At 36.2% G+C, this 26214-nt stretch overlaps 1 protein-coding gene across 3 annotated transcripts; it reads left to right on the top strand.

Annotated features, from left to right (window-relative positions):
- Nucleotides 1-25859, top strand: LOC132161478 (alsin-like). Of its 3 annotated transcripts, none has more exons than XM_059571569.1 (36): nt 1-200; nt 887-991; nt 1119-1267; nt 1912-2927; nt 4000-4119; nt 4291-4438; nt 8697-8865; nt 9051-9147; nt 9275-9352; nt 10547-10741; nt 10953-11124; nt 11755-11944; nt 12742-12807; nt 13020-13182; nt 13833-13964; nt 14104-14232; nt 14430-14453; nt 16776-16846; nt 16920-16986; nt 17068-17270; nt 17353-17418; nt 17519-17617; nt 18164-18328; nt 18455-18566; nt 18905-18982; nt 19333-19466; nt 19558-19722; nt 20845-20962; nt 21117-21274; nt 21364-21471; nt 22255-22431; nt 22528-22573; nt 22671-22732; nt 22823-22972; nt 23099-23195; nt 23989-25859. In XM_059571569.1, the coding sequence occupies exons 2-36, from the start codon at nt 975-977 to the stop codon at nt 24025-24027; spliced, it is 4980 nt and encodes a 1659-aa protein (XP_059427552.1). In that variant the 5' UTR covers nt 1-200; nt 887-974; the 3' UTR covers nt 24028-25859. The 3 variants fall into 3 exon arrangements, with proteins under 3 accessions (XP_059427552.1, XP_059427550.1, XP_059427551.1); XM_059571567.1 differs by having other exon boundaries at nt 3940-4119; XM_059571568.1 differs by lacking the exon at nt 14430-14453 and having other exon boundaries at nt 3940-4119.
- Nucleotides 25860-26214: the final 355 nt, after the last annotated feature.

Here is a 26214-nt window from a genome sequence, read left to right as displayed (position 1 = left end):
AGCACCATAACCAGACCATAACAACTCATCCGATTATCATCATCATCATCATCATCATAACCATCGCTCTGCTGTATGTCTGCTCTCATCACCGGCTTATTTTACATTTCAGATCAGCTGTTTCAAAAGCTGACAATATATATTAGACGAAGAGACATCCGCTTTCTGTCTGTCTGACATCTTTAATCGGACATATCGAGGTAAGAATGAACGAAGCACCATATTTATTAGCTTGGATGATATTAAAGCAGCGAATAGAGTGAAAATGAGAAATACTTTTGTCTTCTAGAGACTGTATTATGGCTATGCAGTGGTATTGTTCATTCATCCATTATTTAACACGATCTCCACCTGTCGACGTGGATGTAATTCTAAATTTGTTGTGATTTAATCTCATCAGACGTGTAGTTTCATATGAGACATAATTAGATCGATAAAGTAATCAGTCAGAATATTATTATCTATTATATTATATCGTAATGTGTCTTCCTTTTGCTTAAATGCATGTCCTTTATTTATGACCAGCTAAACCTGCTTGACAGCTTGTATTTTAATTACCAACTCAGGATAGAAGTTGTTAATATTCATTTTGGAAATGTATTAGACAGTATTCCAGATCTGTTGTTTATCAGTTCAGCTGATGATTTCATCACAGCTCTGTCACCTTTGGCCCTGATCAGTGTGTGTTTACACTGTCAGTCTTTATCGGGATTTTTGTGCTCGACACAAATTCTGGATTCGAGAACATTTCATTTACTTATTTTACAACTAAAAAGAAATGTAGCCTAGGTACAGAAATGCTCAGATGACCAGTCCTATGAAGTATTGTCTCATGAAAATGAGCTTAAACATACGAGTCACTGTTGAACCCTTTGTTGTCATTCAGAAACTGAAATCATACATCACCTGTTCCCTCACAAGACAACCATCCACAGCGACAAAGGCAACAGCTGTGATATGGGGAACGTTTAGAGATGGAGAAGAAGATAAAGTGAGTGTGTTCAAACACAGACTGCCAGTAATGTTGAACAATGCAGCATTTGTACATTTCTTAGTTCTTTCTTTAATTTTTTGGTCTCATGACTTTTCTAAGAGTGTATTCATCTCTGTGTCTTTAGTTGTGGTGTGGAGGACGGTTCTGGAGAGAGGGGACTTCTCCACACCTGGAGGGGGTATTCTTACAGCACCACACCAGAGAGGCTGCTGCTCTCCCGGCCGGTGCTCCAGGCTGCCCTGGGAGCTAGACATGGTGTTCTGCTAGTAAAGGGTAATACGTTTATTATTCACACATAGAAATCATAACAAAATGGTTGAACTACTGATGTCACATGGAGTATATTAACTATGTCCTTGCTACCTTTCTGGGCCTTGAACATGTCAGTTGTGTTGCTGTCTCACTGTGCAGGGTTAGAAAGCACTCAGATTTCATCAAAAATATCTTAATTTGTGTTACAAAGATTAAATAAGGTCTTAAGGGTTTGGAATGACATGAGGGTGAGTAATAAATGACAGAATTTTCTTTTTTTTTGGGTGAACTATCCATTCAAGGTATTTCTGCTGCAAGTATGACAAAACGGAAACTTGGAGTTTAGAAATATTTAATGAACTAACTAAGTGCAAGAATTGTACATTCTTGAATAAAACAATCATTATTGAGAGGGGAAAAAGAAATATGATTTCAGTATACATATTTGATTTTGCGTTAAGTTATATTATTTTAATGTAATTAATTGAAATAATTAAGTCTTCCTGTGGCCAATTTGGAAGTGTACTAATCTCCCCTAGTTGACACTGGCCCCTTGGTGGAAAACCATTGCTTTAAACAGAAGGTAGTGAAAAGACTATCGTATCTCATACATTTGTTATTATTATTGCAATCTAGAACTGTCGCAATTTATATATTATTTGTAGGGGGACAAGTCTATAGCTTTGGCGAGCTGCCGTGGAAGACTTCATCAGCAGTGACTGAGCCTGTTTTGGAGGCGGTTCTTAGCGAACAACGTGTTGTTTTTGTGGCTGCTGGCTCCGCCCACAGTGGAGTAGTGACAGAAGATGGAGGAGTGCACATGTGGGGAGAAAATGCTCATGGCCAGTGTGGCCTATCAGGACTCTCTGTTATCCCTAACCCCACCCCTGTGGGTGTGCTCGACTCTGTGGCCACACCCCCTCAGACGGTGAAGATCCTGGAGGTGGCGTGTGGGGATCAGCACACTCTGGCTCTTTCAGCCAAGCATGAAGTCTGGGCATGGGGAAGCGGGTGCCAGCTGGGCCTGAACACTTCAACGTTTCCTGTCTGGAAGCCCCAGAAGGTAGAGCACCTTGCTGGAAGGCATGCATTACAGGTGGCCTGTGGAGCTGCTCACAGCCTGGTTCTGTTGCGCTGTCTTCCCCCTCCACAAGAGCCTCGGAAACAAGACAAGTGCGGTCAGTGCCATCAGCTGCTGTACACTATGACAGACAAAGAGGACCACGTTATTATCTCTGACGGCCATCACTGTCCACTCGGTGTTGAGGTAAACAGTGGTGAGGCCAAGTCTTCATTAGAGGACAGCCTAGATCAGAGCTCCCCTACAGAACCTGGCCCATCCATGCCAGCTCAGATCCCAAAATCATCCACTTCCAGCACCAACCCTGAATGTCCTCCTCCTCCTGTGAGCACACCTGGCACAGAACCCCAAAATCAGTTTCCTGCATCTAGCCAAGAACTTGTAGAACCAGTCATAGAAGACTCGACGGAGCTTGAGGCTCCAGCAACAAATGGAGAGGTTTGTGTCGAAGCCTCAGAGTCGGACAGCTGTAGAGCCACTGGGGGGAAGTCCTCACCATATCCCGATGAGAAGGCAGTGAAGGCCTACCTTAAGAGACTTTCTGATCATGCCCTGGCAGAGCACACCACCAAGACTCCCAGCACGCCACATTCTGCTCAGGTTAGTCTTAAACACAATGTCCAGCAAGTATTAAGCTGATAAATGAACACCAGTTTTGTTGGATTTATATAAGTGGATTGTAACTTTTCTATATATTTAATTGGAACTTTTTCACTTTATAAAATAGTCCAATCGTTTTTTGGTATAAAACAAGTAACTGTATTACAATTCTGGCTGATAATGAATTTTTTGTTATGGCCAATAACTGATAAAAGACCAATATAAAAATTCAGTACTATTGAGTAAATATATTAATAATAAAACACCAAAAACTAAGATCAACAATTATGCAATTAATAGATCAAAAATACAGTCAAAGGGTAATATTGTGAAATATTGTTACAATTTCAAATAACATTTTTATATTTTAATATATTTAGTCATTTATTGTAATGTCACGTGATCCTTCAGAAAGCATTCTAATATACTGTTTTGGTTATGAAAAAAATAAAATTCTTCTATTATTAGTATAATATACATTTTTTCAGTATTCCTTAATGAATAGAGAGATCAAAACAATAGGTTTTGTAACACTATAAATACCTTTACTCTCATTTTGAATAAATTTAATGCATTTTTGCTTTAACATTAACACTTAACAAACACTGAACGGCAGTGTATGCTATGATGCCTAAATTCAGTCGTAGCGTTTACAGGACTGAATTTATTTATTTAGATTAAATATTTAATGCACATAATTCATAAAAAAATAAAAAAACTTATTGATCCCACATTTTTGAACAGAAGTGTTTATATTTGTATATCTGTATCCAACTTTAATGTAAACAGTTAACTGTTAGCTCGTTGACATGCTAAAACCCTGTTTGATAAGTTGACATCTTCACCTGTAACAAATATTATAATTAAAAATAACTACATTTTTGTTTATTTAGTTAAAATCACTATCCTGCTATCACTAACCAATTAGTTGACTATTTCAAGCCATCACAAATCAAACTGTTTAATTGCTTCTAAAAGCACAATTCTAGTTCTCATATCATTCTTATCACAGCTCTCTAGTGACCATGCTGATCGTTTCACCTCTGACCCCTTGATCACCCCGGTCGCCCAGTCTGTGACTCCAATGAGCTCCGCGTTAAACAGCTTGGTGGTGTCCTGTGCCTCTGCAGTGGGAGAACGTGTAGTGTCCACATACGAAGCTCTCTCTCTGAGAAAAGTTATTGGTTACTGGGTACATTTATTTTTCAGTTTTTATGTAGTTTGTTTACATGTTTGTTACATCTGCTTAAGCATCAAACCAATACATTTATGTATGCCATTTTCACTCTTAACACTTTTATGCTGAAACTGAAAGATAATGATCCAGCTGTGACGTGTTTGACCATATTATTTTGTGCTCCAGGTTCCAGGAGAGGGCCGTGATCGAGTAGAGGAGAGACTGCGTCAGGAGGAGCCCATGCAGGGGAAGAAAAGCTCCAGCCTGGGGGACATCCGAGAGGAGGAGGCGGAGCTCAGCCGTCGCTTGTCCCTGCCTGGCCTGCTCTCTCAGGGTACACACCTTCTCCTTCTCTTACACCAAATGAACTCCGTAAGTCCGCATGGGCATGTGTGTCTACTCTTTTGAGTTTTCATTAGCATGGACTACTTGATGAGCATCTTGCAAGTTGCAAGTTTTGCCTCTCTCATCCATCAGCTCATTGCACGCTTGGTGTTTCTGCTGCAGAGGCTATGAATAACTAACAACTCCATTCCTTTTTTGTGACAAATTTCATAAATATTTAAAGAAAATGGTCTCCTTTTTTTAATCATCTGAGTGTAGAGAGTCTAGATGCATTAGAACCAGAGGAATGATTGCTATGAATGTATTCTTTTATTAGCTGAATATGTGCAGTTTAATCATAATCCTGTGCAGTGTGTTAAGACTTAGTGCATTCAGTTCAGAGTAAAAACCCTGCAAATCACTGCCTGGACAGTTTTTGCTCACAGTAACGTGTTTGTTAATGGTAATGGTTGTATTGCCATGGCTCTCCAAATTTCTGCCGATGGGACTTGTGGACAGGTTTCACATATTTTGCTGTTGCCATGGTTACAGACATTGCAGAGTTTGAGGTGAAGGAGTCGGCATCCAGCGCAACAACTCAAGGTATTTTTGTGTAGTTGCAGCTGTAAAAAATTTTTCGATTTAGAGGTAGATTTCAGCTCAAACTGTAATTCACCCAGACGTGTTACTTTACATCACTTGAGCTTTTTTATTTTAATGTCGTTTTTCTCATTGTCGGTGGTGATTATCTCTATTAAAAACATAGTAATACTGTAAATCAGTAATACAAAATGTGTTTTAATTGAATTTTCGAATAAATGAAGGGCAGTATAACAATTTCTTGAAATGTATTTTAATATCTTGCAATATACTCTTCAAAAGTCTGTAAGTTAGAACAGAAATTTTGGTAACCCTTTTACAGTGTCCTTGTTACATGTACTTATGGCAATAATAGTAAATGTACGTCTAATTACATTCAACTAATGAAAAAAATTAACCCTTATCCTAATCCTATAGTAAGTACATATTGTTATAATAAATGTTACTTAATACGTAATTGTATAGTAAATGTAATTACACTGTAGCAAGGGCATCGTAAAATAAGGTGTAACCGAAATGCTTAGTGTTACAAAGAAGTTACAAATTTGTTATTTCTATTAAACAAAACATCCTGTAAAAAGTGTTTCACAGGTTTCCACAACAAATATTGAGCGGCTAATATTGATAATAATAAGAAATGTTTCTTGAGCACCAAATCATCATATTAGAATGATTTCTGAAGGATCATGTTACACTGAAGACTGGCGGAATGGCTTTGCCATGACAGTAATAAATTACATTGAAAAATATATTTAAATACTAAAGTAATTATAATAACATTTTACAATATTACTGTTTTACTGTAGTTCTGAACAAATAAATGTAGAATTAGAGAGTTAGTGAGCATGGGAGACTTCCATAAACATCAAAAAAATCTTACCAACCAAAATTTTGAATGCTAGTATAATGTTTTAAGACCATTTCAAATTAAAAAATTTAATCATATATATATATATATATATATATATATATATATATATATATATATATATATATATATATATATATATATATATATATATATATATATACTGTATACATACATACACGCGCACACACACGTACACACACACACACACACACACACACACACACACACACATATATACATACATACAACCCGAATTCCGGAAAAGTTGGGACGTTTTTTAAATTTTAATAAAATGAAAACTAAAGGAACTTCAAATCACATGAGCCAATATTTTATTCACAATAGAACATAGATAACGTAGCAAATGTTTAAACTGAGAAATTTTACACTTTTATCCACTTAATTAGCTCATTTAAAATTGAATGCCTGCTACAGGTCTCAAAAAAGTTGGCACGGGGGCAACAATGGCTAAAAAAGCAAGCAGTTTTGAAAAGATTCAGCTGGGAGAACATCTAGTGATTAATTAAGTTAATTGATATCAGGTCTGTAACATGATTAGCTATAAAAGCTTTGTCTTAGAGAAGCAGAGTCTCTCAGAAGTAAAGATGGGCAGAGGCTCTCCAATCTGTGAAAGACTGCGTAAAAAAATTGTGGAAAACTTTAAAAACAATGTTCCTCAACGTCAAATTGCAAAGGCTTTGCAAATCTCATAATCTACAGTGCATAACATCATCAAAAGATTCAGAGAAACTGGAGAAATCTCTGTGCGTAAGGGACAAGGCCGGAGACCTTTATTGGATGCCCGTGGTCTTCGGGCTCTCAGACGACACTGCATCACTCATCGGCATGATTGTGTCAATGACATTACTAAATGGGCCCAGGAATACTTTCAGAAACCACTGTCGGTAAACACAATCCGCCGTGCCATCAGCAGATGCCAACTAAAGCTCTATCATGCAAAAAGGAAGCCATATGTGAACATGGTCCAGAAGCGCCGTCGTGTCCTGTGGGCCAAGGCTAATTTAAAATGGACTATTTCAAAGTGGAATAATGTTTTATGGTCAGACGAGTCCAAATTTGACATTCTTGTTGGAAATCACGGACGCCGTGTCCTCCAGGCTAAAGAGGAGGGAGACCTTCCAGCATGTTATCAGCGTTCAGTTCAAAAGCCAGCATCTCTGATGGTATGGGGGTGCATAAGTGCATACGGTATGGGCAGTTTGCATGTTTTGGAAGGCTCTGTGAATGCTGAAAGGTATATAAAGGTTTTAGAGCAACATATGCTTCCCTCCAAACAACGTCTATTTCAGGGAAGGCCTTGTTTATTTCAGCAGGACAATGCAAAACCACATACTGCAGCTATAACAACAGCATGGCTTCGTCATAGAAGAGTCCGGGTGCTAACCTGGCCTGCCTGCAGTCCAGATCTTTCACCTATAGAGAACAGTTGGCGCATCATTAAACGAAAAATACGTCAAAGACGACCACGAACTCTTCAGCAGCTGGAAATCTATATAAGGCAAGAATGGGACCAAATTCCAACAGCAAAACTCCAGCAACTCATAGCCTCAATGCCCAGACGTCTTCAAACTGTTTTGAAAAGAAAAGGAGATGCTACACCATGGTAAACATGCCCCGCCCCAACTATTTTGAGACCTGTAGCAGAAATCAAAATTGAAATGAGCTCATTTTGTGCATAAAATTGTAAACTTTCTCAGTTTAAACATTTGCTATGTTATCTATGTTCTATTGTGAATAAAATATTGGCTCATGTGATTTGAAAGTCTTTTAGTTTTCATTTTATTAAAATTTAAAAAACGTCCCAACTTTTCCGGCATTCGGGTTGTACACGTGTGTGTATATATATATATATATATATATATATATATATATATATATATATATATATATATTTCACATGGCCGTAATCATTGATTTTGGGTGAAAATGTCAAAACGAAAAAAAAAAAAACCTAAAAAGAACCTTCATTTTAATACTTTAGAATGCAATTTCTTAGTATTTTGCTTGTGTTTGGGCAGAAATATGAAGTCAAGTGTTAAAACGCTGTGGGATTCAACTTTAGTGAAAAGTAGTCCTTCTGGTTTCTAGTTGACAAACAGGTTTTAAAATGCATGAATATCTTTCCCTCTTTTAATATGCATAATCAAAACAAGTTCAAGTCTCTAGTGTGTCAGAAACTTTCTGCTCTAGTGATTTGCATGTGTATAACATTACTTAGATTTAGTTTGCTGAGTTAGAGATTGTGATGCGAGGACTTTTCGAGGTCTCTCTTGTTGAGTCTGGTGTGTTTGTCTAAGTTCATAAATCAGCTGAAGCTTGATGCCCAGGCTAGAGAAGACAATGCGTGCCAGCTACCTGCAACACACTCACCTTTTCTCATCTTCTCACCCCCACCAATGTGACAGATGGACCCCAGTGGGGCTGGAACATAACTCAGCATGGCAACAGTCTGTGTGTGTTTTCTTTGTGTATGCACCTGTCCATACTGTGTATATATGTGTGTTTGTGTGTGTGTTTTGCAGAGAGTTGAATTGGAGTTGGCCGAGTCTGTGGGTCTGCGTCTGTGCTGTTAAATGATTCATGTGAATTTTCCCTATGCTGAACTGAACTAATGCATATTCAATGAGGGACAAACTGCCTTGAGTTGCAGTTTCTTATGATCTGTCATTTTGTGTCTTAGTTTGGATGTGGACCATGTTCTGCCTCTAGTAATTGATGCTCCAGATTTCTTTAAATGTGTTTTATGTTGTTTATTCTTATGTTCCTGTTCTCTCAGTGTCTCCGCTTCTTTTGCGGCGAACGAGCCGCCCCCGTGCACAGGCCATCCCGCTCACTCCAGGAGGCATTCCTGAAGCCGATGCCCACCTGCTTTCTTTGCAGACAGAAGTGTGGAGCTGGGGACGTGGCCAGGAAGGGCAACTTGGACATGGAGACCTCCTTTCCAGGTCAGAATCCTCCCATCAACAGAGCGGCCCAGTCCTGCTCCTGCACACTCTCTTCTCTAACCGCTCATAAGTTACATAAGATTCAAGCACTTTAAATTATAATGTGCTCTGCTAAAATGAGGACAGACTCATTAGGTGCATTACAGAGGAACACAATGTGGTGATTTCCCTCTCCTTCTTTTCAGACCGCTGCCTGTCTGTGTAAAGAGTCTGAATGGTAAAGAGGTTTTGAAGGTGGCTGCAGGTGCTCTTCACTCTCTCGCTCTGACCGCCCAATCACAGGTGATACACTTCACATGCATATCCATGGCTGTTCTCTTGAGCGGTGAGTCTGTATTAGTATAATTCGTCCTGTAAAGAGAGTGTGTGTGTGTGTGTGTGTGTGTGTGTGTGTGTGTGTGTATGGCAGGTGTTCTCATGGGGCTGCAACACTTCTGGACAGCTGGGACACATGGAATCCCCCACCACCCTTCCAAACTTAACCAAGGTACAATATATGCACATTTGTACGTAAAACAGAAAAATATCATAAGAGGAAGGAGAATAAAATATCCTGCCTTTTGAAATGGTTTAAAAGGGTTGGAAATTTAAAAATGCAAAAAATAAAATATATTTTTTAAATTGTTTTTAAATACAATAATAACATTAAATATATAGTTTTTCTATGTATATATTTCTATGTATGTATAAATATATCGTTCTACACTCCTAAGAGTTTGAAAGTAAATAATACAATTGTAATAGCTGATAGAATTTTACAAAAGATTAATTTTTTAGATAAAATGTTGTACTTTTGAACTTTTTTCACTCATCAAGCAATCCTGAAAAATATGTATCATGGTCTACAAAATATTAAACCGCATTTATGATTTCATGTGATATTATATGACACTAAACACTGGAGTAATGGCTGCTGAAAATGCAGCTTTGTCATCCCATGAATACATTACATTTTAAAATATATTAAAATAGAAATCAGTTTTATTTCACATTATTACTGTTTTTACTGTATTTTTAATAAATGCAGACTGGGTGAACATCAATCTTACCAAACCCCTTTGAGCTGTAGTGTAGTTAATATTAAGTTTTTATTTATATAACCCATTTTCCCATACAGTTAATTCATTCAATTTGTCTATACATTTGTAATATAAAACTATAACATGTTTTTACTTATAATTAAGTTTTTCAGTTGTTTTTAACTATAGCCTATGACATTTTAACGTGCAATCGTATAATCATGTTATAGTAAATCATCAGTGTTCAACTGTTTAGTGGATTAAAGGGATAGTTCACCCAAAAATATAAATTCTGTTATTATTTACTCAACCTCATGTTGTTCCAAACCCTTAAGAGATAAGACCTTCGTTCATCTTAGGAGCATAAATGAAGATATTTACGCTTTATGTACTACGTTTCTGAGCCTTGATCGAGGTAGTACCCTTGCTGTCTATGGAGGGTCAGACAGCTCTTGGATTTCATCAAAAATATCTTAATTTGTGTTCTGAAGATGAACGAATGTCTTACGGGTTTGGAACAACACGAGGGTGAGTAATTAATGACCAAAATGTTTTTGGGGTGAACTATCCCTTTAAGGCCCTTGCTATTGCCCAAATTTGTTTTGACAACATTCTGATTCATGACTGGTTTGCTTTGTTTGTCCTCTTTTGTCTTCACGCAGCTGTCAGATGGGATTCGTGTGTGGGATATTGGGGCGGGGCAGCAGCACACTCTCTTATTGGCTGATGGAGATTGTATCCAGCCAATCCTGTACTACAGTGGGCAGCAGGTGAAAGAAGTGATGGAGCAGAGTGAGGAAGAGGAGGAGACAGGAGAGTACACACAGCAACCGGTGCTGCTGCCCTTTTGTATGAATGTGAGGAAGCCTTTTGCATCATAATCATCATCGTAATCATTATTATTTCAAATTTCTGTTGTATAATAAACATTACTCAGTCATTACTAGATAATGTTGAATACTGCTGTGCTCTGAATCCTGTACATTGATGCTGTATTATTTATATATTAATAATAACACTTGTAACAACACTTTTCATTGTGTGTGTGTGTGTGTGTGCTTGTGGTAGTTGGGCTATGTGAGTAGTGTGTGCGCAGGAGGACAGACATGTGCGGCGCTGACGGATCGTAATGTAATGGGTTTTATTGCCAGTCTGCATGAGCTGGCGGCCGCAGAGAGGAAATATTACTGCAAACTCAGCAATATCAATAGTCTTCTGCTCCAGCCACTGCTTAAGCTGGGTATGACAGTGTGTGATGATAACTTGTTTTGTACTTTGATTTAGACTGTCATTAGCATATTTCCATTACAGCCCTGAACGAGCTGTGCAAGTATGGTGTAATTCAGTGGCAAGAGTAGTGGAAGTGAAACCGCTGAATCATTTTGAGTTCCTAATTATTGTTAACTAAAAATACAACTAAAATAGTAAAGAAAAAAACAATTAGAATTTTTTTTTTTGCATAAAATAAATATTAAACTAAAATATAAAAACCTTAACCTATTTTATTTTATAAGATAATCATCTTAACTAAATAAAATTAAACTAATAAATAGTATAATAAATGATATATAGAAATGAAAAAATGACAAAACCACAACAAAATGACCATTTTTAAAAATAGAATTAGTAAAAGTATGTTTAAAATTTTAATTGAATTCAAAATAATAGATATGTAACACTGGTAAGCTATAATATAATATAATATAATACTTAAGTATTTTTATGTTTAAGAGTTATTTGAAAGTTTGTCCTGTTATATGCAGAAACAAGAAACGATTAAACAAGAAATGATTGTGTGTCTGTGTCTAATTAATTATTTGTGATTTTTAGTTTTCATATAATTATTATTATTATTTTTTTTTACTCATAGATTCCCTAAGCTCCTCCCTCGGTCAGTCCTCTGCAGGGCTTCTGCAAAATCTGATTGGACGATTGAGCTGGCTGTCTCAGCTCACGGGTCAAAACTCGGCCTCTCTAACATCCTTCCTGCGGCGTTCACGTGATATCCGTGGCCTTGTTATTATTGATGATGCACAACTGTTCCTGGACACATATTCAGAGTAAGCATTCAGCACACACACAATTAAAAGAAAGTGAAGGCATGAAGTGGTTCCTTTGGTGATGACATGTTGGTTGTTGCTGCAAAGAGTGAAAGTGTGCAAAGAGTGTCATTCAAAACAGAATTTAAATTCTCTTAAGTGTACAGTGTAGACATGCTCTAAAGTTCAAAGTGCAAAACTTCTTCTCCTAGCCATTTACTGGAGCATAGCTGCAAAAATGATTAATTTAGAAACTGTCGGGTCCTGAATTTCAAGATGTTTTTAGTTCTAAGTTATATTCTCTACAGAGCTGGACTGAATTAGCTTCTAAATCAAAAGTAATATATTCAGGCATCAAATAGATTTTATACTTCTAATCTGATGTGTCATTGAAAATCTTCAAATGTATTTAATCAGAACCTCGGTTGGTTCTTTAAGTTGTTCAAAATAAAGATAGGTACCCTTGAGATTTATTTTAATGTGTTGTCCTCATTTTTTAAAGTCAGAGACTCAGAATCTGATACCTTTCGGGCAGTTTTCTTAGTGGGACGATGTACAGAGTGTGTGACGTCCTGGAAAACCTGGAGTAATTAAAATGAGAAGCTTAAAATTCATGGAAATCGGTGTTGTCACAGATTAACCAGAAATGTCTATAAGTGGCTGCAGTCTCTATACAGTCATTTAAATGTATAGATTGTTTCAATAATAAAGAATTATTGTAAAAGTCATGGGAATTTATTGCTCAGAAATGTTGTTCCCTCCTTCTCAAGTCAGCTCAGTTGTAGTAATGTCCTTATTTTTGTAATTGTGTTGTACAGGTACTGTTCTGTAGTTGGTGATCTCTTAGTCATGGGAGGATTTCAAGCCCTTGTCAAACCTTGTCAGTAAGTAGTATATGTGTGTGTAAGACCCTGTCCCAAGAGCTTTCCTAAGCCTTTGCTGTCCAAGGATTCCAGAGTAATAATAACATATGGAGAAAATTGTAAGGGAATTATTCGCTATTGCTTATGAAATGTTCATCTTTCTATATATACTTTACAGATTAACTTCTATTAATGTATAGGTAAAGAATCTCTCTGTCTGACTCTGTTTGAAGCGATGTGTTTGGCAAAGGGGCCGAGCTTGTTCAGAAGTTATCTGAATGTTGTGAAGAGGGTTTGCCCTTAGCGGATATTCTGGCGCATCTCTTTTACCTGCCCATAAAACACCTGCATGAATATGGACGTCTGCTGCTCAAACTGGCTACCTGCTACGAGGTGGTGGGTACTCGCTAGAAACACAGAAACTACTTTTTTAATTTTTGGTCACACTATATTTTAAGGTCAAATTCTCGTCATTAACAAACCATTTACTACGACTTTTGCCTCTTTAAACTCCTAATCTGCTGCTTATTAATAGTTAGTAAGGTAGTTGTTAAGTTTAGATATTGGGTAGAATTAGGAATGTAGAATATGGTCATGCAATATCAATATGTTGATAAAAGGCATGCTAATAAGCAACTAGCAAATAGTGAGAATTGGTCCCTATATGAAGTATTACCATTATATAACCATATAAAATATATATTACCATATAAAAACCCAGTTAGAATTAAAAAAAAAATATTATAATTTTTTATATATATATTTATTGAATTTTTAGCTTATTTTGTGTATGTGCATAATATATTATATTCTTTCTATTTTTATTTTTGTTGCTTATTCATATGTTGCTTATTGCTTATATATTTATTGCTTATTTTATTTATTTCCTTAATTATTTATTGCTTATTTTGCGTTATTTTTTTTGTGTGTGTATGTGTGATTTAATTAAAAGTGTAATTGTATTCTATAATAACAGGACTGGCTGTTGATTTTCACTCAATACACCGTCCGCTACATAAAATCTCACTTCTGTGTGTGTGTGACAGACTTCTGTGGATTATCAGAAGCTTCAAGATGCCTGCTCAAAATATGAATCCATGGCTCTTCATCTGAAGAGGAGGAGGAAGGATGCCGAGTACACGCTTCACTTCTGGAAGAGCTTTCCTGGAAAGATGAGCGTGAGTCAGACCCTTAAATGCACTTTACCTGTCAGTGTAATGTGCACCGGACAGCCAGGTGCTCTTCCTGCTGAGCAGAGGAAGAGCTAGAACGTGGATGAAGTTGGGCTGGTAATAAAGAGTTCTTCTCTTCCTTCAGGACTCTCTTCGTAAACCGTCTCGGCGGCTGATCTGTGAGAGCAGTAATAAGGCTTTGACTCTTCAGAACGCAGGCCGTTTTTCTGTCAACTGGTTCATCCTTTTCAACGATGCCCTGGTTCATGCACAGGTTTGCCCTTCTTTTTATACTTTCATTTCACCGCCATTTCTGTATCATTTCTGCTTTATCTCTGCCTGTTCTGTTAATCTCATCCTTCTGTCCTTACACAATGCTTTCACTTCAGTTTTTTATTCGCTTACAGGGCCAAACTAACAATCTGTTTCCAAAGACTGGTGTTTTAGTGATGTTTATTTTTGTTTCGGTAGGGCATGGTCCCCTATAAGAGTCTTGTAAGTATGGGCTGTACGAATGAAGAGTTTCCTCCATAGCATACTGTCCCCTAGTGCCCAAGGATGCACCCTACAGCTGTAGTGTTTGTCCAGTGCTGTTGTTAAGGGAATATTCTGAGATTAAATAAAACTGGTGCTGTCAAATGATTAATCGCTTCCAAAATAAATGTTTTGTTTACATAATATATGTATGTGTACTGTGTATATTTATTAAGTGTATATGAATACACACACGTGAATGTAAATATTTCTGAAAAATATGTTCTGTTTGTATGTTAATAGTTATTAGTTATTTAAAATAGTAAAATAGTTATTTATAATTTAAATAATATGAATATAAATGTAAATATTTTCAATATATATACTGTATGTGTGTGTTTTTATATATACATAATATATATATACACCGAACATGCACATTTATTATGCAAATAATCGCAATTAATCGTTTGACAGCACTAAATAAAACTTTTATGTAAAGCTTGGGGTATCTGATTCATCCAGAAAATAATTTTGACACATCTTAAAACCAAAAACAAAACAACAAGAAGAAATGTGTACGTTAATCAGTGACATTTTAGTAGGTTTTATTCATATTTTGAATATCTTTTTTTTTTTTTTCTGTTTTCATTTTTATTTCAGATAAAATTTTAGTAACATTGTTTTTTGAGTAGATTTTTTTTTTTTTTTTTTTGCTACATTGCTTTATCTTTACATTGCTACATGTTTACCACATCAAGGTAACCTAAATTAAACTGAGAAATGTTGCCTTGGCTAGTTTTTTTTTTTTAAGGTTCAAATGTATTTTTATTTTTTTTTAGTTAACTACAGTATAATAACCCTGCTGCAAGTCACTTTGAACTGAGACTACATTTCAAGGTGTATGAATTTTTTGGTTGTGGTTGTGGTTTACTTAATTCTTCTGGATGAAGATATTCTTCACTAAAAAGTACTTTACTTATAGTTACGTCAGTTACATCATATCATGACACTTGCATCATATTTAAATCTTTTTGTTGTACTGTGCAATCTCTCTGTAGACTTACATTTGACATGCATTACTGGACAAACTGATGGATGCGTCAGGATGATTTTCTGTGCTCACAGATGCTGTCAAAAGAATTTAAGCTGTATTTAACTCTGAATATTCCTTTAAAGAATCTAAATGATTACAATTACCTAGTATCTGTAATATCTCACAGTGAACCTCAGTTTTAGACTTTGCCTTGTCCAAAATGTCTCGGTCCTATGTGATATAGCCTGAAAGCATAGAAAGATGACAGTACAGTACATCTGGTTGGGTTCATTCCAAGGCTTCCTGCTTGCAAACCCTTTGTAAAAGATATGTACCTGATTGTAGTAAGGGGCATATTTTGCTGGATGGTTTTATGTTGAACAGTAGTGATTCTGTTTAATGTTGAGTCTTGTCGTAGTGAATGTACCATTGAGTATTTGAGATGATAATCCATTATCTTCCTCCCTGTTGTTTTTCCTCCATACCTTTCACAGTGCGTGTATTTGTCTGTTTTTCGTTTCATCAGCATTATCCCTTTCCGTTCAAAAAGTGCAAAATGTGCTTACGAAAAAGAACCATATGTTCAACATTTTATATTTTAAAATAGAAGTTGACAACCTACGAACACTGTAAACCAGTTGACAGTTGGTTTATGCTTGACACGCACTTGTTACGTTTTTTAACAAATATTGTAAAGCAACAAACGTTTCACCATCATTATTATTAATTCTGTGCACTACTTTAAATGCTTTGAGTAAAATTAGGTAGCGTACACTGCCATTCAGTTTTTTTAATTAAAGAATGTTTTTAATCAAGAATGCATTAAATTAATGCAGTAAATACATTTACATCATTATATATTATATTATATATATACTTTTTTTTTTTAAAGTAAATGTCAAAAAGTAGCAATTTTACCTAAATATTAAGCAGCACTTCAGTGAACAACTGATAATTATAGGAAATGTTTCTTGAGCACCAAATCAACATATGAAAATGTATTCTGAAGGAACAATAAATTACTTTTAAAAATATATTCAAATAGTAAAGTAATAATTGTGATAATTGTATTTTTTACTGTAAGCACTGTAATAATGTTTTACTTTTGTAGTTAGGTTTTATTTTAGCAGTGTTATTTGGGTTTTTAACAACTAGTTTTTAAAGATCTAAGTGAGGTAGAGGTAATCTAAATGAAACGAAGCAAGGAAATGCATGCACGTTTAATTGATGGTACTGATATATTGTGCATCAGTAATCAAGAGTGAACAGAATTGTGTACAATTTATTTTCTGTGTGCTGTTTTCTAGTTTTCCACTCATCACGTCTTCCCATTGGCTACATTGTGGGCGGAGCCTATTTCTGAGGAGAACACAGGCCTGTGAGTGTGCCTGTCATGTTTATTAGCTTAATATAATTATGAAGTGTTATGAAGTGTGCGTGGTTCTCTGCAGATTTGGTTTAAAGGTGACTTCACCTGAAGAGAGCTTCACTCTGCTGGCTTCGTCCCCAGCTGAGAAGGTATGCCTGACTTGACTCAAAATGATGATTTACAGAAAGCTGTATAGATCATTAGTTAAACCGTGATGTCCTGATTCCTAGGCAAAGTGGCTGCGTTCTATAAAGCAAGCAGTGGAGCAGGCACTCGGTGGACTGGGGCATGATGAGATACCTCCTTCTACAGGAGTAACGCAGAGAGCAGATCCGCCCATTTCAAGGACAGCATCATACACATTCTACAAAGACAGTCGACTCAAGGAGGCCACGTATGAGGGCCGATGGGTCTCAGGGAAACCCTATGGACAGTAAGCCATTAGAGGAGGAATTGTGGGTGTGTAAGTCTTATTAAAACTTGGAAGATGATGATTGGCTATGTCTGTGTTCTAGGGGTGTGGTCAAATGGCCCGATGGACGAATGTATACAGGGACATTCATGAACGGCCTTGAAGATGGGTTAGTGACAACATTATTTATTAATTTTTTCAGATTGTTATGCTGATGTCTCCTACTTTCTAGATGTATGGAGATATTTTAACTATTGTTTTCTTTGCAGTTTTGGAGATTACATTGTGCCTAACAAAAACCTGAACAGCTGTGATCATTACCAAGGGCAGTGGAAGGATGGCAAGATGCACGGCTTTGGAACATTGAGGTTTGTGGTTGTGTTTTTATTTTTGAATATTCATTTTCTGTATGTGAATGTACAGTACCATTCAAATTTTTGGGGTCAACTTTTTTAATGTTTTATTTAATGTTTTGTAGGATTTCTTATATGCTCACCAAGGTTGCATTAAAACAGCTATAATTTGAAATATTACTAAAATAACTTTTAATATTTTGTTAAATGTGATGCAAATCTGAATTTCGATTAATTTTTTATTTTTTTTTAGTTATCCTGTCACAAGATCCTTCAAAAATCACTCTAATATCTTTATTTGGTATTCATGTAACAATGTTTATTATTACAGTTGAAGAAAGTTGTGATACATTTTTATTAGGATTCTGTGTTGAATAAGAAGTTCAAAAAATCTGTTATTTTTATTTTATTTATTTTTTTTTAAATGTCATTACTGTGAAATTACTATCAGTGCTCAATAAGGGTATTTAATTATTTATAACAAAAAAAATCTTACTAAGCCGAAAATTTTGAATGGTACTGTTTGATGATGTGTGTGTGTGTGTTTGTGTTCGTGTTCAGATACGCCTCTGGGGAAATATACGAGGGCTCGTTTCTAAATAACATGCGTCATGGTCACGGGATGCTGCGGAGCGGGAAGCTGAACTCCACTTCCCCCAGTGTCTTCATCGGCCAGTGGCATTATGACAAAAAATCTGGCTATGGAGTTTTTGATGACATCACCAGGTATGCGAATAGACGAGTGAATTCACAAAATGATTGCAGCACTTCTTTGCCTTGCAATGTGAAATGCTGAAATGTAAGTCGAGTGTGTTAGCAGATGTGCACTATACTAACTGTGTTTTGTGTAAGAGGGGAGAAGTACATGGGCATGTGGCAGGATGATCAGCGTCAGGGAAACGGAGTTGTTGTTACGCAGTTTGGTCTGTACTATGAAGGTGCATTCAACAACAACAAAATGATGGTGAGATTAGCATACACATATTTGGTTTTATTTATGTGTGTGACACCATGCTGTATTAAGACTATGTTCACAATATCTCATGCCTCTTGTGCCTTATTGCTTTTATAAAACATTTACTACATATTCAAAATAATTCAAATAATATTTTTTTGCACACTGAACAAAAGAACAAAAGAACAAAAGAAAATGTAGCTCATTTTTTCCCCCTGTAGTTTCCACACATTAGGTTTTATTGCCTTTGCGGTGTATTTTGATTCTACAAAAATGATCAAACTTGACGCGCACACACTTCACAACTTAAGTGGAGTAATTTTAATAGTTATTTGTTTCTCTCCAAGGGAACGGGGGTGTTACTCTCTGAAGATGACACTGCATTTGAAGGGGAGTTTTCAGAAGACTGGACACTAAATGGAAAGGTGCACAGCTGTTGCCAACTTCGACAATAAGAAATGTTATTTGTTACTTTATATTTTCAGTATATTGCAATGATTCTGATCATGTGACACTAAAGACTGGAGCAATGGGTGCTGATAATTCAGCTTTACCATCACGAAAATAAATTACTTTTTAGAATGTTTTAAAATAGAAAACAGTTATTTTAAACTGTAATAAAAAATATATATATATATATGATGATGATAATATTATTATATTAGTATAATAATATTCAAAATAAATAATAATAAAAATAATATGGTAAATGTCTAATATTACAAATGACATTAACAGCAGTTTTTTGAAAGCCTGTTATCATATCTTTCTGCAGGGTGTGTTGACCATGCCGAATGGAGACTACATTGAAGGCTCTTTTAGTGGGGTTTGGGGAACCGGGCTAAAGATGTCAGGTTCCTACTACAAACCCAGCCTCTACGACTCAGACAAGGAGAAGACTCATGCACTGTAAGAGTGCGTGTTGATCTCTGTAGCACTATTCAATTTTAAGAGACATAATCACTGTTGATGGGGAATCGATGTGTTTGTGCGATTATAGTAAACTGGGCAGGTTAGCAGTTCACTCTGAAGAAAAGTGGAAGGCTGTGTTTGTGGAGTGCTGGAACAGGCTAGGTTGTGATTCTCCCGGACAGGGAGAAACCACTACAGCGTGGGACAACATCGCCATAGAGCTCACTGCTAACAGGAGACAGCAGAGAGACAGGTACACAAAGTTGATCAGTTCCAAAACCTCACTGTGCCTCATTGCTCACTGTCTACTAGTGCATGAGGAACTCCCCTGACACAGCAGAGTATTACAGCAGAGTCTGATGTTAGCATGATGCTAAGCTAACAAATCAGTACTTTAATAAGAACAAAAATAAAACATCATACTAGGGGCGGGTGGTTTGATCGAATTATGAAATTACAGTAAAAGTAATGTTATACAACTGTAACGGTTCATATCACATCACAAAACAAAACATAATTTATTTAATTAATCACAACTAGGTAATGCCTGTTTTTGATAAACTAGTGAACTGATAAATGAATCAGATTTATTTTTATTTTTATTATTATTACTTTTTTTTTTTTTTGATGGGTGCAAACATATGGAAGCCCATTCCTTCCACATAAGAAGATTCTTTAAATGAATTATGACACAGTCGAAAGAATGAGATCCTAATTTATAATTATGAGATGTGTCAAAATTGTGACACAAAAATGATTATGATCAAAAAACTTTTTTGTTACCATTTCAACTTTGTGTCCGTTATGAGATAAAAAGTTGCATTTGTTGGATAAAAGATTTAATTGAAAAGATAAAAGGTCCACGTGTGATATAAGAAGATATAAAAAGTTAAAATTCACAAGACAAGACTTTTCGTGTCATAATTCTGACTTTTTATTCTTACAATTATCACATTTATTGTCATAATTGTGATTTACCAAGGAATTTGTTTCTTATTTGGTGGAAATGAGGTTCCACACAAACCAAATTATTTCTAAGAAATGAATATACATGTATACAGGATTTTATGTCACATCTTGTTTTTGTGACATATCAACTGTATAATGACATGGCTATGACACAGGTATTACAAGGAGACGGTGACTTATGAGGACATAACCCATGACCCCTTTTTTCAAAACGCTTATAAATCATACAGAATGAGTTTTTTTTGAGAAAGTAAAAATGCAGAAAGTTTCCTGTGAGGGTTAGGGTTAGGTGTAGGGTTGGTGTAGGGCCATAGAATATACAGTTCGTACAGTATAAAAACCATTACACCTATAGGATGAACCCACTTTTCACAAAAACAAACATGTGTGTGTGTGTGTACTTCAGTCCAGAGTTACTGAGTCGCTCTCATCACAAAACGCTGGAGAGTCTCGAGTTCATTCCTCAGCTTGTTGGTCCTGTGACGTTAGAGGCGTACCACACAATCCGTCGGTACCTTGTCAAGGTATGCATTGCTTTAGGACACTCCTCAATGAACTAACACTGATTAGATTAGATTCAACTTTGTCACTGCACATGTACAACCTTATTTACAAACATAATATTGTCTCTCAGTCATTCCAGTGTATTTTGTCCCTATGATTTGTCATTGACCCCAGGCATGTGATACCCCACTGCATCCTCTGGGTCGGCTGGTGGAGACACTGGTTTCGGTGTACCGTATGACGTATGTTGGTGTCGGGGCCAACCGTAGATTACTGCCCCAGGCTGTCAATGAGATCGAGTCCTATCTCAACCGCATCTTCCAGCTTGTCAGGTACAGTAAGTGTGTTAATTCAAGACAAACAGCAAAGTCTTGTTTTATACACTGTTTCCATGAATATTTATGTATGTGTCTGTGTTTAGATTCCTCTTTCCTGATCTGCCAGAAGAAGGATACTCACTGACCGACCCTCCAAAAGAGAAAGGCGGTTCAGACCCTGCTGGGAAGCAGCTGGAGTCTCCTAAATCTGGGTACGTAAGATGACTCGCTTATGAGAAAAATAATACATAGCACACTAAGGGTTGTGTGGTTTGACCAAACCTTGATATTAGAGTATGAGTAATTTTATTTTATGCAATTGCTATCTATGATTTATATCACAGTTATATGGAAATCAAACAAAAATTGTTTATACATTAAAACATCAAAAATAGGTACTATTTTGTGCTAATCTAGTGAATTTATAAATTAAAAGCACTTTACTGATTTGATTATTTTCTTTATGAAAGCCAATTTCCATCACATAAGAAAATAAAAATCATCTTTCATGTTTTGGTAAATCATAATTAGGACATAAAAAAGAAAAATTATGAGATAAAAGTTTTGAATTGACAAGATTCTGACATATTATTAATTATGAGATAAATTGATATTATGACAAAGCGTAATTATGAGATACTAATAATTACAGTACCATAATAGTGAAATAATTTGACATGACAGTTATGAGATAAAAACTTTAAATTGACGAACAAAATTATGCGATTAAGTCATAATTATGAGATTAATTGAAATTATGACATACTAATGTCATAATTATGAGACAAACTGAAATTGACATATTAAATCATAATTATGAGATAAAACATTTAAATTAACAAAAAAGGCATTTTTGTCAGGTTTTTTATATTTTTTTCCTCATAATTTCACATTTCTCTGTGTATTTATCATCTGTTGTCTTTAATGTCTCATTTTTAGCAGTTACCTGATGTATTGTGTTTGTGTGCATGTGTGTGTGTGTGTGTGTATGCCAGGTGTGTGGTCAGTGGCTCTGCTCTCCTCCTGCCGGTGCTGTTGGCCCGTCTCTATCCTCCTCTCTTCACTCTCTATGCTCTAGAGAAAGAAAAGGAGGATGATATGTACTGGGAGTGTGTGCTCCGACTCAACAAACAACCAGACCTGGCGCTGCTCGCCTTCCTCGGGGTGCAACAGTGAGTGTGACCCACAGCTCCACTGAGAAATACATTTACTAGATTTGATTGTCCTCTAGTGATCAATCTTACTGCCACGTATACTTGTTTTCATAGGAAATTCTGGCCTGTGACTGTTACAGTACATGGAGAAAAACAGCAGGTAGTTAAATATGTCCTTTTATAAGAGAGACTCTAAAAGTCCCATAAATCTGTGGATCATGAAGCAGTATTCATGGAGGTTTTTTATGGGTATGTAGGTTCTCTCAAGCACTAAAGATGCCTGTTTTGCCTCAGCAGTTGAGACTTTACAGCAAATAAGGTTGGAGATTTACAACAATTTCTGGCTAATAATGTTTGTCATTTGTCTCGGGTAAATAGTTTTAAGGTTGTTCTCTTTTTATTTCGACAGCACAACTTTCACCCCCTCAGACAAGCTTCAGGTCATCCAACTGACCTTCGAGGAGATTACCCAGGAAGTACTCGCACTTCTGAAACAGGATTTCTTGTGGTCTATGGATGACCTGTTTCCTGTCTTCCTCTTTGTTGTTCTGCGTGCACGGTAAGGATGAGATCACAAGGTTTCTAAGGACCCCATTTAGAATAAATTCATTTAGCAGAGAAAATAACATTGTTATAAAAATAAACAAAGGCATGGTTTAGATGACATAGCTGTTGTTCTCTACAGGATAAGGAATCTGGGGTCAGAGGTCAGCCTCATCGAGGACCTAATGGATCCATGTGCACAACATGGAGAGCATGGCATCATGTTCACCACACTCAAGGTATAGTGTATAAGAGATTTTCACAAAAAAGTTTTTGTTTACATAGTACATGTTTGTGCACTGTGTATGTTTTATATGTGTATATTATAGTATATATAAATACACACATGCATGGATTAAAAAAAAATCAGATCAAAGTTGTCATAAGACAAGAACGCATTTAGGTTTTAAGACAACTTCGATGAAAGGTTTTGATCCTTTCCAAATGTTGATAAGTGTATATATATATATATATATATATATTGCCAATAGTGTATGAAGTATGAAGCACAGTTCACACAGAAGATATTTTTAAACTAAGAAGCTTTCTGTTGGTCAACACAGTAAAATCTATGTGGGCAATTTGACCCCGTTGCGAAGCCTGCGTGGGGAAATATTCCCCCTCACACAAAATTCCAGATTACATGGATTCCTGTCAAAAATACAAAAATTAGTCAAACATCAGTAAATGTGTCCACACTTTAGAATGTAAAGGTTTAGTAACAGACAGCCAATCATAAACTTCATCAGTGCTAATTTCAGAATTTTTATTGCATTAAATATCAGTATTAAACTTTAAGTATGCATTTGCTTCGTACAGTTGCAGCAACTTTTATGTCATGTGTTCACCACTGAGAGAAAGTTAAGTCAAGTCAAGTGATAAAAATGCTGCAAACGTGTGTTGTCATCTACCATTTAAAGTAATTATCCGCATAAATATGAAAATGATGTTATCTCAGGGCTTTCAAATATACAGTGTGAAATCAGTGTGTGTACCAATTGCTGTTCTGAAGCCCTCCTCTTCCTCACGCAGGCATGCTACTATCAAATCCAGCATGAGAAGATCACGTAATCAACACATCTCTCCAAACCATCTGGTAAGGCAGTGGAATACTGACAAACAGACCAGCCAATCAAAGTGTTCAAGACACAAAGTGGGAGGAGCCAATCATGTTCAAAGCCTGGATCACATGGCTGAGGAGATTGATTTCTTTGCAATCTGAGCTCTCACACTCAAACAGTTCAGTTTATGTGCAAATCCGTCTTTGGTTTTGCAATTATTAACATATATTCTTTACATTTTTGCGTCTTTCTCACTCAGAAAGCCATTATCGAGGCTTTTAACTGCTGCCATTTCATCATGTTAAAGATATTTATGTGTTCCAGCTCAGTGTTCTTTTATTAAAGGGCCAATGCTGTGTTGGCTCAGAATTAATGACATTCAAGAGCAGCATGTCATGATCACCTTTCCCTCCAAGCACACACTGGTCGATCCAGTGTCAACTGTCAACTGATGATGTATGAAGTTCATAAGTGTACTGTAAGACATCCGAAATAATGGTCATCTACCTCTGTCTTTGAAGTAAACTACTACATTAATTTTCCTGATCTTATTATAGCATTCAGTGCAAACAGCAAACTGCATTGGACCTAAATCATGAGCCTGTTCACATAAATCAAAAAAAGAAGTGCGCCTTATTAATGAATGTGCAAGAAAAAAACACAAAATACAGACTTTAACTTTTAATGCTGACTTCTGATCCATTTGGAGCTTTCAGAACCAACTGCGCAGGGTCGGTGACCTGCTTCTTTATGTGCAAATCATCGTTCACAAGCTCTTTGTCCAGCCAAATTGAATTTAGGATTGAAATGGTTGACACTAAGCTGAGGTCAACACATTTTTTTTTGTTCTTTCTCTATGCACTCGCACAACAGTTTTGTTTTACAGCACTCTTCTTTCTGGGAAGTATTTTTGGTGGTCAGTTTACTGAAATTGTTCAAGTCTTTATTTGAGAAAATGGTTGGAATAGTTTCAGCTTTCCTCTGCATATTTGAGAATCTGTCTGCAATTTTTGAGTTTTTTAGTGAATGTCACTGGCACACTGGAAGAAGACGTTGAAGATCTTGCTCTGTGAATAACCACAACACTCAAGATTTGCATGCTGAGTTAATTCGGTCTTAAGATGTATTTTCTGCATTTGGCTGTTTTTGCAGTTATTGCAGAAAGGTCACTCGACATACGCAAGCACTGTGGTATCCAATATTAAAATCAGTTCTTTTTTTGTGAAGTATTCTGAAAAGTGCCTCTGACAGTGTTATGGCCTTGTGCCATTACATCTCTGTACCCAGCAATAGCTTCGAGTTGAGTCTCATGTTTAAAAGCTCAGCCGCCTAATACATTATTTCTTTTATTGACATTGTTTTATTTATTTGATGGTTAGATCTGGCTAAAGCACAGATAATCTGAGCGATGTAGATAATCTGCAGAGTATTTCACGTTCAGAGCACCAGAAGGATGGTGGGTTTGAATAAATGGTCACAAAACCCATTTCCAAGGATCAGAGATCAGGATTTTGATGCTTGCGTGTGATTGTATGTTACTAAATGTAATCGTGAAAACTGTAATGACGAAGGACTGTTGATGTTTACAACCATTAACACACTCGAGGTGTTGCATGAATACCATAGTTCATGTTGTACTTTGGGTTCAGGAAGGTATGGTTTGTACTTCCACATCAGTTTTTCTATGCTGAGCCAAGGTGTGCATATTAACCAGTGTATGAATGTATGTGTGTGCAAGTATGTATGAAGTTTTTGTCATTTTTGAAGAAAACTGTTTGTTCCAATTGTTTACTGATTTGTAATTCAGATGGATGGCAATAAAACAATGATTGGGAATTGAAATGGTCATCTTCAGTATTTTATTAGGCCTTTATTACAACAACAAACACAACAAAAACTGTTTTCCAATACTTTATTGGTTGAACAAGTCAAAAAGTTTTCTCGCAAATTAATTTTGCAAATCATTTGGTGATAGGGTCAATGGGTTTTAGATCACATTAAAGTGGCATTTATATTGGTATATTTCCACTGTCAAGCTGGCAAAAACATGTTTACCAGCGACTGTTGAACCCTTCCAATGACATTTGTTTTTGCAAAAATAATTACAGTCATGCTTCATTTGCATAATAGCAATTGTATAATAGCTTCTAGTTGCAAACTAGCAAATATTTTGATTGGACACTTGACCATTGATGTC

The sequence above is a fragment of the Carassius carassius genome, chromosome 17 (assembly GCF_963082965.1).
Source record: "Carassius carassius chromosome 17, fCarCar2.1, whole genome shotgun sequence".
In the NCBI taxonomy this organism is placed as follows: domain Eukaryota; kingdom Metazoa; phylum Chordata; class Actinopteri; order Cypriniformes; family Cyprinidae; genus Carassius; species Carassius carassius.
This window is presented reverse-complemented; position numbering and strand designations above follow the sequence as displayed.